General features: G+C 47.9%; 1 protein-coding gene across 2 annotated transcripts; it reads right to left on the bottom strand.

Moving 5' to 3' along the window:
• Positions 1–708: 708 nt before the first annotated feature.
• PPP1R3B (protein phosphatase 1 regulatory subunit 3B) lies at positions 709–10,268 on the bottom strand. 2 transcript variants are annotated; one of them, XM_059384166.1, is made up of 2 exons: positions 10,019–10,268; positions 709–3,351 (listed from the first exon to the last, which is right to left on the bottom strand). In XM_059384166.1, exons 1-2 carry the CDS (start codon positions 10,030–10,032, stop codon positions 2,469–2,471), a joined length of 897 nt encoding a protein of 298 aa, XP_059240149.1. In that variant the 5' UTR covers positions 10,033–10,268; the 3' UTR covers positions 709–2,468. The 2 variants fall into 2 exon arrangements, with proteins under 2 accessions (XP_059240149.1, XP_059240150.1); XM_059384167.1 differs by lacking the exon at positions 10,019–10,268 and adding an exon at positions 9,190–9,478.
• Between the last annotated feature and the right edge of the window lie 3,279 nt (positions 10,269–13,547).

Here is a 13,547-nt window from a genome sequence, read left to right as displayed (position 1 = left end):
GAGACTGGTGAAGAAAAGATAATATTCTTCAGATGCCCCTGCCTTCCTGAACCACAAGGCTGACAGGGAAGTCTCACAACCACATTCTCTAGTCAGAGAAGGGTCTTTGGGGGCAGGTGAGGACTTGCCTGGTAGGGCGGGCATCCCAGGTGCACTGGCGGGGCTTGGCAACCAGTGCCCCTCGCAAAAAAGCTGGGGTGAGCTGAAGAGTGAAGAATGACGGAGGAGGCGGCTTAGGGCCATTGTAAGAGCTACTTATTGCTGAATCACTGTATTTCAGATTTTGACCCCGGAATGTCTTAAGACCACCATTACTGAAAACCGAATAGGAACAGGAGTCTCTTGAGGCATTTTTCTTTTGAATACAGAATCATCTTGTTACTTTTAGACTGGTAACATGTACATGACAGGGCACCCTGTAACTTTCTTGACTTGGAGGAAGAGGGCCTGGACTTCTAAAAACAAAATAGATTCACAACCTATATAAAATGGCTTGCTTCCATTTGGTTTTAATTTGCACTATCAATCGTTCTGACCGCCAGATTTGCTAACACTGAAAGTACCGTTCGCGTACTTGATGTCGGCGTGTCTAGATAAAACACCAATCTGCCCAATTTCAGCACGAGATAAAAAGGCCATTTTCCCCATTCATTATGTCATCCCCGAGTCCTACCCATGTGGGAGAGGCATAAAAAATAAAGCACTAGATCGCAGATGAGTAACAGCCAGTTTTAGGAACAAGAATTACATCAGACATCACTTAAAAACATTTAAAAAGTCAAAACATTTCGAAGTTCAAAAAAGAGGGGGGGGGGAGAAAAAACCAACCACAAAACTAGAAGCCAAGACACTCCATCCCTGCCTGATACTAATGGACCAAGCCGCAGCGGCCAGGAGGCCTTTTCTAATCAATCTGGAATATGCAAGCAAAACACGACTTTCTGCCTGCAGAGTCCGGTGACTGCGCCTCCAAATCCAGGCCGCTGTGCCTCCCTCTGCTTGCCTCCTTTAGGAAAATCCCACTTTACTAAGATCAGGCAAATGGAAAATGAGACATTTAATTAAGCTCCAAAGACAAAACACAAAAGAAACAAAAACAAAAACAAAAACAAAAACAAAAACACCCAACCTTCTCCAAATACATATGTAAAAATATTTTTTTAAACACACCCAAGTACAAACCAATCTCACCCCAGAAAAATCATAGCGTTTGGGGATCCATCCATCCGTGAATGTCCCAGGAGTCTCACGACAGTATGAACCAACGGACTTTTAATTCATGGTCCAATATGGGTAAGAATAATTAATCTCTGATATTTCAGAGTTGCCACACATTGAAAATAAAATATTGAGAACTTGGTGAGGGCTTTCTCCTCTATCCCTTTTATACAGACTCACACACCATAAATAAGAACACCCAAATCAAAGTCCCTGGGTGCTTGCAAAGAGTCCTGGGTCGTGCAGATCACAGTCAAAACCAAACCAAACAACGTGTCCTGAACGTTGGAGAGCTCTCGAGGAAAGGACAGTCTAAAATCCCTCCGTGAAGAATGAGGTGCTTGCAAACTAGCCGGGCAAGTTCCAACAAATCTTGTCATTGGGCTGTCTGGTGAGGCAGGGTAGGAGTGAGTAATTCGAAAGCTACTTCGAAAGTTCCCCCGAAAGCAGAGAGGAAGAGCTACAGGTGTCTCCCTCTGTCCTGCCTATCAGAAAAGCCTATGTCTGGAGCCCAGCATGGGGGTAAGTTTCTTTTGACAACTGGTATGTTGTTCTCTGCCGGAGCACACATACGTGGGGTCAGAAAGAGGAAGCACCTGTTTCCGTCACAGGCTAATTTACCTTGATTATCTTTTCCTGAACATCAGATGAACTGTGAAGGAAACAAAATGCAAAAAAAAAAAAAAAAAAAAAAAAAGCACAGAGCTGCAGTGTGAAGCTAAGCACGTGTAGACAAGGAATGCCAGCAACAGGCAGGAGGGGCTCGGCTGGGGTGTGGGGGGCACTCAGAGACCGATGACAAGGGTCCCGGGGCAGCGGGCTGGCTGGGATGGAGTGACTTCCAAGTGACCGTTCACATCCCAGGGGGCAGGGGCGGTTTCCCCAGGCAGCTGGGGTGCATCCCTGGTGGCCTCACTCTGAAGCCACCATCCCCTAGTGTCACCAGCAGTACCCACGGACCTGGTCCCTGCCCAGGCCCGGGCCGGCCCTGCCACCCTGCTCCAACTCTTGTGGCCACCCTGGATGCCGAGCCGACCAGCACCCCACCGTACTCCGAGTATGAAACCAGTCCTGGCACCTAAATCTGGCTGGCTGAGCTGGCGTAAGAAGAAAAGTGAACAGGATCCTCTCTTTTCAGAGACTGTGCCTAATGGCAGTTTTGCGTTTCTCCTGGCTTCCGTCTCCACCCGCCCGTGACCGCAGCGAGGCTCCTCTGCACCCGCTCCGCCATGCTCCGGCACACGCAGGGTCTAATAGTAGGGACCTAGTTTTTCATATCCTAAATAACTCGGCCACTCCGGAAACAGACCGTAGGAACACCGAGGGCTCCCAAAGTGGTCAAAGGATATTCCAAAATCGGGTCCGTTTTGTGGCTCGGCGGCACCCTGCGCGGCTTTCAGCTCGGCTCGGATGATCCTATAGTTTTTCCCTTTGTTGCTGTCCCAGTACGTCTGTCCACTGCACTCAAAGCACACGGCAAACTCCATCCTCTCATAAGACTGAATTTTCGCAGGCAAGCTGATCTCAAAGGAGAAGGTGTCCCTGTCCGAGCCAGCGTAAGTGTCCTTCACATACAGACAGGGAAAGTCTGTGAAGCTTTTCCAGGTGTCGAATGTCATTCTTATTTTCACCGTCTTCTCAAACGCCAGGTTCTGCACCTTCACTGTGCCTGCGATGGCTTTGTCCTTCAGGACACAGTTTTCAAGGCATACGTGGTCGGTCTGAAGCCGGTTTCTGAAGTCTAAGTAATCAGCGGAAGGCTGGGTGAAATCCAGAACAAAGCTCTCGCTCTCTGCTGTCGTCAAGCTCACAATGTTGTCTAGGAGCTCAGTGATGTTAAAGGGAATATCTAACGGGTCATCGAATTCTGAGAACACTTTGACCATTGTCAGGGCCAGCCCTTGGTTGTCTGCGAAGGACACCCGCTTTTTCACCTTCTTCTCCTGGACCGTGGGGGCCACCATCCCGCCGGCTTCATTCCTGCTGCTTAGCTGAATGCACGGCCTCAGTGGCTCGCTGGGCTTCGGTGAGGTCTTGAAGGTGAACCTCTCTCGGCGCAGGGAAGGGGCCATGCAGCTGTATCTGTACTCTATGTCCACAGCCATCATGGGGTTAGATGAATAGGCTAGAACCCTGGCCAGAGGGGAAGAGAAAGAAATGGCAAGGAGATCAGACAGACGTTCAAGGCATCATTGCAACGGGCTGGCAAACCACGTCTGCCTTCCGCCTCTGTCCACACAGCTGCAGTCGGGCATTAACTCAAGTGTGGGCCAGCATGACCTTGGTTTCAGGGGAGATTAAGAGTGTCAAGTGTGTGTGGGGGGCGGGGTTAAAACACAAAAAATAGTAGGAAGCCGCTGGTTTTAAAACTAAATTCACAGGTATTTCTATTAGGATTTCTTGGGGCCCTAAGGAGGCTAGAGTGCCTTGGGGAATAACGAAAGGATGCACTTTTTTCCCCTTTTTTAAAGATTTTATTTATTTGAGATAGAGAGCAAGCATACAAGCAGGGAGGGGGCAGAGAGCAGCAGACTCCCACTGGGCAGGGAGCCCAATGTGGGACTCAATCCCAGGACCCTGAGATCCTGACCTGAGCCAAAGGCAGACGCTTAATAGATGGAAACACCCAGGGGCCCCAAAAGAAATGCACTCATCTCACCGATACTGATTGGTATTTATTATATGCCAAGTCTTATGCTAGACAGTGGAATTCAACTGTGAAGACAGACATAATGTACACTAGATTTTTATATGCCAGTATAACTTTCTTTTTAAAAATGCCAATAATTTAGTTTTTTTTTTTAACCTTTCATATAGGTGGATATTTGTTTTTTCTATAGTGAAGATAACCTCTATAAGAATAAAAGGCAAAGAGAATCCTGCTGAAGATCAGGTTAAATCTGACTTCATAAAAACAAGATTTTTCTGTAAGTGAAAAAAAAAAGATTAAAGACAAACTGCGAAAACATTTTACAAAAAGTATGGCAGGAAAGAGTTAATATCTTTGTATATGAAGAGTTCTTACAAAACAATAACAAAGTCAAATAGCCACATAGAAACATGAGCAAAGAGCATGAATGGAAAATTCATGAAAAAATCTTAAAATTGTCCTAGAAATACACAAAACATCCAACTTTATAATTAGAGAATTTAGATTAGGAAACAATGCCTGTTTTTACCTACTGAGTTAGTATAGATTTTTAAAAATAATATGAAGGGGCACCTGGGTGGCTCTGTCAGTTAAGTGACTGCCTTTGGCTCAGGTCATGATCTCAGGGTCCTGCGATTAAGTCCCAGCTGCGCTCCCTGCTTGGCAGGAAGTCTGCTTCTCCATGTCCCTCTGACCCTCCTCCCTCATTGTGCTCTCTCTTAAACAAATAAATAAAATCATTAAAAAAAACCTTAAAAAATAATATGAATACATGGATTAGTCTAAATCAGCACCTTTCTAAATCTTCATATCATTTTTGGTTATATCACATACAGGTATTAATCTTAAGGAATTAATGCATGGGGGTTAATGTACTAAAATGTCCAATGCAGCAACATAGGGAGGAAAAGGTGAGAAAACCTAAGAACCAGTAATAAGTATCTGGTTAAATTAGGTATACAACATCCAGCGATAAAATTTTGTATCGTTACTAAAACCAGTATTTGGAAAAAAGTTTTAAGTGGCATGGAAAAAAGTTATAATATATTGTTAATGTAAAAAATAGAGAAGATAAAATTGTACATAGAGACTAGACTTGTAGGGAAAAGTATTAGGTATATGTACAGAAAAAAGACTAGAGATATACTTAAAACTGTTACAAAATCCAGGTGGCAGGCGCCTGGGTAGCTCAGTGGGTTAAGCCTCTGCCTTGGGCTCAGGTCATGATGTTAGGGATCAGGCTGATCCTGGGATCTAGCTCTCTGCCCCCCACCCCGCCTTCTCTCTGCCTGCCTCTCTGCCTACTTGTGATCTCTGGCAAATAAAAATCTTAAAAAAAAAAAAAAGAAAAAGAAAATCCAGGTAAAGGCATTTCAGGAAATTTGTTTTCCTGTGTTCTGTTTCTTGTATTTTTTAAAATAACATCACTTCTATAATCAGGGAGAAAAAAAAAGTATCTAATAAAATGCCTCAAATATTTAAGACTTGCCAAAAACCTCTCCCATCCAACACTATAGCCTCACTAAAGCCAAGCCATTTTTCTCATCTAATTACCATAGCAAATTTATATTCTGATTTGATAGTTACAGTGGGCTACCTGGAGAAGTCAGGGACGAAACCAGTATTAAACTCTAGTCTGCGAACCACAGAACACAGGATCTAGATTAGGTCCCAAGCCTCTCCCCCCTCACTATGGCAAAGGGTAGGTATGTGGTGTTTTTTTGGGGGTGCCTGCTCGCAGGCCCCCCTAGTTCCTGCCCACTGGTGGGGGGCTTCAGGGTAATGGTAGTAGTGAGGGAGAATCAAAAGGCAAAATGCTGCTTGTCTTCTGCCAGGAGCTGAGACCACTGGTTCAGTCCAATAAACATCTCATTTTCAACTTCTGATTTTGATTAACCAAATACATAAAGAACAATAAGAACAAAGACACATTGGATTTGATCCCATTTTCCAAAAGAAATATAATCATTCCCTAGGATGCAGGGAACCACTTGGTGATGACTGACTGGAAAAACACACATTCAGAGACACAGAACAGTAATTTATAGCCACAGTGTACTTATCTAAACATCCACTTTAAAGGACATTTGTCTTACTGTTTCCCCTCTAACAAAATCAATGAGTGAAAATTTTCGGAGCAAATTTGCTTTCTATTATCTGTTCTTGTAGCCAGGCAATTGTTCTGCAAAGGAAAAGTTCTCACTGAAATGGGCAACGTAGCTTTACACGGGTTGGCTAACGGGTTCAATGTGAAAAACAAACCAACCACCCTGTAGTTACAAAGTACTTAAGTTTTACATTCCCCCACTGCAAAACTTCGTTAGAATGCACTGGAATTATACTTTCAGTGTAATGTTAACACAGGTAGTTGTTTTAATTTTTTTAAAATTAAATGTGGATTAAAAATACCCCCAAAGTGGGCAAAGCCTTGCATCTCAGCCCCTCCCCCTCTGCTTACCCTTGACAATGTGGGCGTGAACTGCAGGCGGCTGGGTTCCTCCTCTGACCCTGCAGCCCTTCCTCCTTGCCTGAGTCCGCACAAGGTCAACCGTAAGTTCTCCAACCTCTTCTCTATCCCTTCAAGCCTGCAAACCAACCTCAATACGTGATTTCCCGCACCTCATCCATGCTTCTCCACACAACGTTCAAACAGCTCATTAGGAAAAGGTTGGGAAACTCTCAAGATACTTTGGAAAGAGAATTCTAAAACAAGCCGATCAGTGAAAGAATCTGCTCACTTGTAGTTAACTATAGCCACTCTGGGCTTTTAATCTTATGGATGAAAAAGACGGTAGCTGAAGACCTTAGCCAAGTTTCACTCTTTGGACCCAGTGTGTGTCCTTTTGGCCCTGAGATCCCTTTTATGACCGGACTGTCAGAACCAGCAGAGCTGGGGGTCGGAAGGTGAGCTTCTGGTCAGTGCTAGCTAACTCAACAACTCCACTGGCACTCCCTAGAGCCTCATTGGTTTTGCAACAATTCTTCCACGAAAGGCAAAAAGTTCACTACTTGGTGCCGAAGGGTTACCAAGAGGGCTTCAGCCTCAGGGGCCCTGCTAAGCAACCACTGCCCAGAATCCCTTCGCTATTTAAGTGACACCGTAACTGGAGGTGAGGACATGAACCCCAGTGGTCTCAATCAGGGTACGATCTGACTGTTGGCCACTTGCCTATCCTCACGGGTAGATTCCAGCTTTGATGAACCAGATCCTTCTACGATAATCAGGGTACCCAAATGCTGATTTGATGTGGGCCTTCCTGGCCCTCTGCTCAGGAATTTCCCAGTGGGCTGGGACAGGGATCATCATCCCCCAGAAGCACTCCTAGCAATGGAGATGGACAAGGTAAGTCTCCAAAGTCTCTGAAAGGAAGGCACCTGGACAGGTGTTTTATCCAAAAAATGACATAAAAATGATCAGTGCCAACACAGTGTGCATAGGCTGCACCTCGGGCCTCCCTCTCCTGACATGTTCTCCTAGCTGCTCAGCCGTTTCCCAGGCCGAGAAATATGAGTCACCAAGGTTGGCCAGGGGAAAGGCCAGAAGGAGAAGACACGGACCCATATTTGAACCAGCACAGTATGACGCAGGATTCAATAGCGGTTCGCTGCACGACAAGGTCCTGAGAGTATGAGTGTTATTCAGAGTCTCAAAAACTTGACTTCCACATAGATGCCTCGGAGATCATTTTTGCCCCTGGGCAAATGGGGAATGCCTAACGGTGGATTTCAGTTTTCCTGGTCAGAAGGCGGCAAACCCTAGCACTCCGTGAAAAGTGAAGCGAACAGGGATAGTTTTGCGTAATACTTTCCCTGTTCCACTAGAGACAAACAACGCACCTTCTCAGGACAGCTTGTCAGGTTATGGTGTGTTTCTGGAGAAACAATAAACTTGCACAGAGAATCAGCACATGACCTTCACAGTTTCAGGCAGTGGAGCTATTGGCTTTGGGCTGTGCCTTTTATAGGAAGTAAATCTTTTTTTGGTATCAAGCCCAAGACATTCCTCCCCTCCATTCTCATACTCTCATAGGAAAAGACAGAAAAATTAGATGCACCAAGAACCCACCAGGAACACCAGAACGACACGAGGTAATAAGCATTCACCCAGATGACCAGGTTATACTTTTTTTTTTTTCTCCCCGGGTTATATTTTTTAACAGACCTGTCCATCCACACTTTGGCATTGCTTTACTCCCTCCCAAAAGATTTGGCTGACGCAGTATAAATAAAGTTGACATTTTTTTCTCTCTTTTTTTTAGAGAGAAAGAGAGAGAGAGAGAGGGATCACAAGTAGACAGAGCAGCAGGCAGAGAGAGAAGGAAAAGCAGGCTCAACGCCAAGCAGAGAGCCCCATGTGGGGCTCGATCTCAGGACCTGGGTATCATGACCCGTGGGGAAGGCAGAGGCTTAACCCACTGAGCCACCCAGGCACCCCAAAGTTGACATGTTTTCCTCTGTCCTGTGACCACTGGGGCCTTTATTCACAGTCTTAAAATTCGCTTGTGCTCTTCTGTTCTGTCACCATCTAAAGCATCTGAGATACACACACGTGCACACACACACTGCTTATTACAGTACCTACCACGGAACAACGCCCAACACATAACACAGAGCAGTAGCCTAGGAAGGCCTCCCCCTAGCTGTGCCACTTGGAGCAAGTCACTGACTGAACCTTTCTGGGCTTAGGCCTTCTCCTCGGAAGTCCCTTCTAGCTCCGACGCGGGGTTGCCAATAATGCCCACTAACTTCTTTTCTTCCCTCTCACTTCTTAAATACCTCTACTTTACTTTTGTGGGGCGTCCACTGGCTGTCTTCACTTTAGTCTTGGCTGCTGGACAGCCCCACCATATGAACCATTTCCTCTTCTCCCCACCCCTGCTCAAAGCCCTAACTTCTCTTCTCCCAGACCCTGAGGCTCCCAGGGAGGCCTGGCGACACAGACCACAGGCTCCACCACCTTCTGGCAACTCTCCAAGTCTTCAAGTCAAGTCTGTCCTAAGTTTTCTCCCCTTCTGCAGTAAACAATACCCCCCTGGTATTGTTGGTATAAACAACCCCCTCCAACTCTTCTGGTATGTCGTTCCAGGACCTATACCCTCTCTTTGGCTAGCAAGTCCCCTCCACACCCACTTTTCTGGTTCAGAAAGAGTGGCACGAACAGGGCACGGGGTGGGGTGGGGGGCAGGAGGCCGGCCCGGGCTTCCAGATTTGGAAGATCGCACAGGTCAATGCGACCCTGCCCCCCTCGGTCCAACCAGCCTGCACCCCGCCCCCCCACGCCGTGAGCTCCGTGAGCCCGCTGCGCCTTGTCCCGCACCCACCTTTTGGGCCGTGGGGAAGCCCCCTCTCCAGCTGGCTCGCTGCATCGGAGAGCCTGGAGGGAGGTGGCAGGGGAAGCTCCTGCCACCGACTACGTGAGCGTCGTGTGTCCGGGAGACCCGGCTGGCGCTCCGTTCCGGGAGACACGGCCCGCAGGGGGAGGAGGACAAGGAGGAGGAGCCCAAGTTATCACACCAGGGCGGGGCGGCAGGGCAACCCCGGTCGAAGCCGCGCCGCGCGAGCGTCCCCGCGCGGCAGCTTCGCCCCCGCCGGCCCGGGACAGCCCCTGCCTGGGGACCGGAGACCGCGAACCGGGGCTGGCTCTGTACCCCATCGCCCTCGGCGACCTGAGAGACTCCCAAGTGTATTTCCTTGCGTATTACGGGGAACCCAAGACCCGGGGAAAGTGGAGGCTACTTTTCCTTGTACTCCAGGCCCCACCGCCCAACTTCGGGGACACCCTCGGGGAGTGTCGGGTCCCAGGCGGGAAGTGCCTTGTCTCAGGTTCGAACTCGGTACAATAGTTTCAGCCCCACCCACCGCCAACTACCCCTGGCGGCCAGACCCGCACGAAAGCGGAACACGTGGGTCCAGCCAGGCTCCATCCCACCTCTGGTCCCTGGGTTGCTCTTCCCACCTGGAAGCAACCGCCTCCCACCTGGAAGCAACGGCCTCCTCAGCCCCGTCTAGAGTGGCCCACCCCCGGAGTGCAACTGCAAGTTGGGCGGTGAACGTGCAGGTGACAGGGGTCAAAGAAGGTCTCCACTGCGCGCCCCTCGCCGCCGTTTCTCGGCCCCGCGCTGGGACTCGAGGGCTTGGGGAGGGACGTACCTGGTGCAGCTCATAAGCCCCGATGCCCAGAGGCGCCAGCCCGCGGCAGCATCCGCGCGGGAGTAGCAGGGGCAGCGGCGGCGACCGCAGGAGCAGGGGCCGGACTCAGGTCCGCGCCCTTGGCGGGCAGACGCATCCGTCCGTGCGCGAGAGCAGCTCGCTCGCCTCCTCCCCGTGGCGGGTCACCCAGACTCAGGCTCCCAGCTTCCGCGCTGCTCCCTTTAACTTTCCAGCACCTCTCCCCACTTGGGAAGCCATCCCGGAACCCCTTCCACGTGAACGCCCCCCGCGGCCAATGGGCGCGCTCGGGACGCGAGCCGTCGACCAATGGCCACGGAGCCGCGGTCTTGGAGAGCATCGCTTCGCCACGTGATTGGCTGCGCGCCGGGAGTGATAGGGCTGCGGGCCAGGGGCTGGGGAGCGGGCAGCGGGGTCACTGTTTCATCAGACGCGTGGGGCCGGGCGCCAGGGGACAGAGGCACTTTCCTATAGAAGAGCGTCCCGTTACAGCAAGAAGGCTGGCACGCGGGCAGCTTGCCAAACGCCCTCTTCCCAAGCAAAGTCCTGGCCGGGCAAAGCCTTCCCACAGGCGCAGTAGTAGTTGCGGTTGCATCCGCGCTGTCCAGCCGTCCACCGTCGTCGTGCGCTTTAGCCAGGGGCTTCACGCATGACCGTTAATTTCCCCATCATTTGCCAATCCCTGAGAGGCCGCTGGAGAGTGCCAAGTGCAGTTTGCCTCCGTGTTAGGTGGAGGCTCTCTGGGATGCGTAGCTCCAGCTCTAATGATAGTGTCGAAAATAAGTAATCACTGATGCTGGCTTTGTGCTGGTCGGGGTTCCAGGTGTTACTGTGAAAGCCTTACAGTAACCTGGTCTTATAAAGTTGTTATGGGGAAGGGGGTGGAGCGCGGCTGGGTGACTCAGTCGGTTAGCCTGTGCCTTTGGCTCAGATCATGACCCTAGGGTCCTGGGATGGAGGCCCCTCCCCCATGGGGTCTCTCCCTCAGCTACCCCCCCCCCCACTTGTCCTCTCTCACTCTCACTCTCTCTCAAATAAATAAATAAGTAAAACCTTTAAAAAAAAAAAAAGTTGTTACTGGGGCCATCACACAGAGTACCACATATTTAGGTATATAGGTAGGTATATTTCAGAGGAAATTACCTGACTTGAATCTGCCACAACTACCTGTACCTGCAGGGCCCCTACGATCTCTGTGATACACCTTGAGGTCTGCAGAGAATGATAAACCCAAAAAAGACCAGCTTCTCCCTCTCAGATGAGATCAGTTTAAATACATATTCACATGATCATATTAATCCCCTTGGTGCTCCTCTCTGAGCTAGTCACTTTAGGGATGAGCATCCTAGTTTTCTAGTTTTTTTTTTTTTTTTAAGGTTTTATTTATTTGTTTGACACACAGAGAGAGAGATCACAAGTAGGGAGAAAGGCAGGCAGAGAGAGTGGGAAGCAGGCTCCCTGCTGAGCAGAGAGCTCAATATGGGCTCCATCCCAGGACCCTGAGATCATGACCTGAGCAGAAGGCAGAGGCTTAACCCACTGAGCCACCCAGGTGCCCTTAGTTTTCTAGTTTTAATGAATTTTGAAAATCAACAGAGGGTTGCCAGCTTGCTAAAGTGCCAAGATGTTAAAATTACCATCTTCTGTTACCAATATTTTATGTTTTAAAAAATATTCTTTAGCAAATATAAAAACAAAGTAATGAACATAATTCAGAGTAAAGGCCATTCCTTCACATTGGATATATTTAGCTTTAGGACAATTCATTATGTTGAACATGGCATTTGGGACTTTCTGCTTTTCAGGGATATGAAAGCAAATTCTAATTTTACTAGAAATGTAAAACTAAAACACTGATAGGTTGCCTTGATCCAATACAGGCCTTCAGCTCACGACACCGTCTCCCTGTCTGAGGGGGCAATTATTAGTCCTCTTCCTTCTCTTTTGATGGGAATATCTGATAGGGACCACCTCTGAAATCAGCTATTGGTAGGCGGTTGGCAAATAAGGTTTCTATTCAGTATTCCATTTGCCAACTCTAAACCCCTTTTATTAGCTGATGAGTAGGTTGGTTTTTGAAGCCAAGTGTTGGCTACATTTCTCAAGCGTGGTGAGCATGCTAGAGGAGTGGGCAAAGACGAAGAGCCAACTGGTGTTGCAAAATGAATTCAGGCAAAGGGTGATCTGAACCAAACCGGGAAGGAGTTGGGGCAAGTAAATACAACCTTATAGCATTAAGGTTTGGAAGCATCTTCCTTACATAGATCTAGGAAACCATGGGTAATCATTTCGCCCTGTGGTTTAGAGACTATTTCAGAGCAGGGGAGTGGTGCTAAACTTAGTTGTGGCTCACCACAGACTTGGTAGGCAGGACTGTGGCGTCTGTGAGTTTGAAGCAAGCACAGTCTCCTTAGCAATCAGAGTAGAGCTGGGATGTGAGGTCTGGAGGACTGTTCCAGCTCAACTCGGCAGGTCCAGCCAAGGCCCTGGAACCTGAGATCTGGACTGGCCCTTCGTTCTATACGATCTTGCTTTACCCTCATTTTTAGCAGAAAAAAAAGTAAAAACTTAGTGTCAACCTTTCAGTCAACGCATCCCAAGTCCCTTTTGTAATATCTGGCATTGAATTTAAGTCTTAATTTCATCTAGTAAGCCAACCCCCCCGCCCCACACACAAACAAACCAAAAACCCAGCAGAAGCTAAGCAAAGCTAATTATCGTTTTCCCATAAACTTTGCTTTTGGTGGCTATAAATGGCTGTTTGGTGGCCATCTTCCTTGCCCTTGGGCTCATCTGTGACTTCCTCAATCCTCTCTTATACATTTATTTATTCATTTAACAACACATTGTTGAGTAACTACTGTAAACTGGGGTCCTGAAACCAAAAAATCAGTGAAATATAATCTTACTTTCAAGAAGCTCTTAGGTTAATAAGTAACGACATAGGATAAATGTGTAGAAGGTAATCCTCTGTAATTTGGGAGCCAAGAGGAGGACTGCGCATGTGTGGTCGCGGAGGTGGGGAGGAAAGTGAAGGTCATTTCATGTCTGAGGCTTCTAGGGAAGTGAGCATTGAGCAGGATCCTGAAGGGGGAGTCAGAGTTTGGGGCTGATGGCAGAAAGCATGGCAGGAATTGGCAAAGGAGCCGAGTTCTATATGTTCCTCCAAAGAATTTCCACTCTACTGATTAAGAATTAAGACTTTTTTCTGGCTTAAATATTAGACAATGTTTCTTTATGCATGTGTTAACACCAGCTATTTGTTCCTCCAGAAAGTTTGAAAAAATACTATTAATATCTTATCTCTTTCTCAACTGAACACACTTCAAAAACAGCCCAGACCTTGGTCTTAACTTCATTCTAGGTTTTGAAAGAGAAATTTTTTTTTCTTCTTAACATTCTAACTTTCTAATAAGAACAGTTATTGCACAGTGTGTCTAAGTATAAATAACCAGCATCAAGAGTCAGAATTAAAGAAGAGAACATTCTTCTGCCTGATCAGAATAGAAAG

The sequence above is a fragment of the Mustela nigripes genome, chromosome 18 (genome assembly GCF_022355385.1).
Source record: "Mustela nigripes isolate SB6536 chromosome 18, MUSNIG.SB6536, whole genome shotgun sequence".
Taxonomy (NCBI): domain Eukaryota; kingdom Metazoa; phylum Chordata; class Mammalia; order Carnivora; family Mustelidae; genus Mustela; species Mustela nigripes.
Note: the sequence above shows the minus strand (reverse complement) of the source record. Positions and strands in the feature narration are given on the sequence as shown.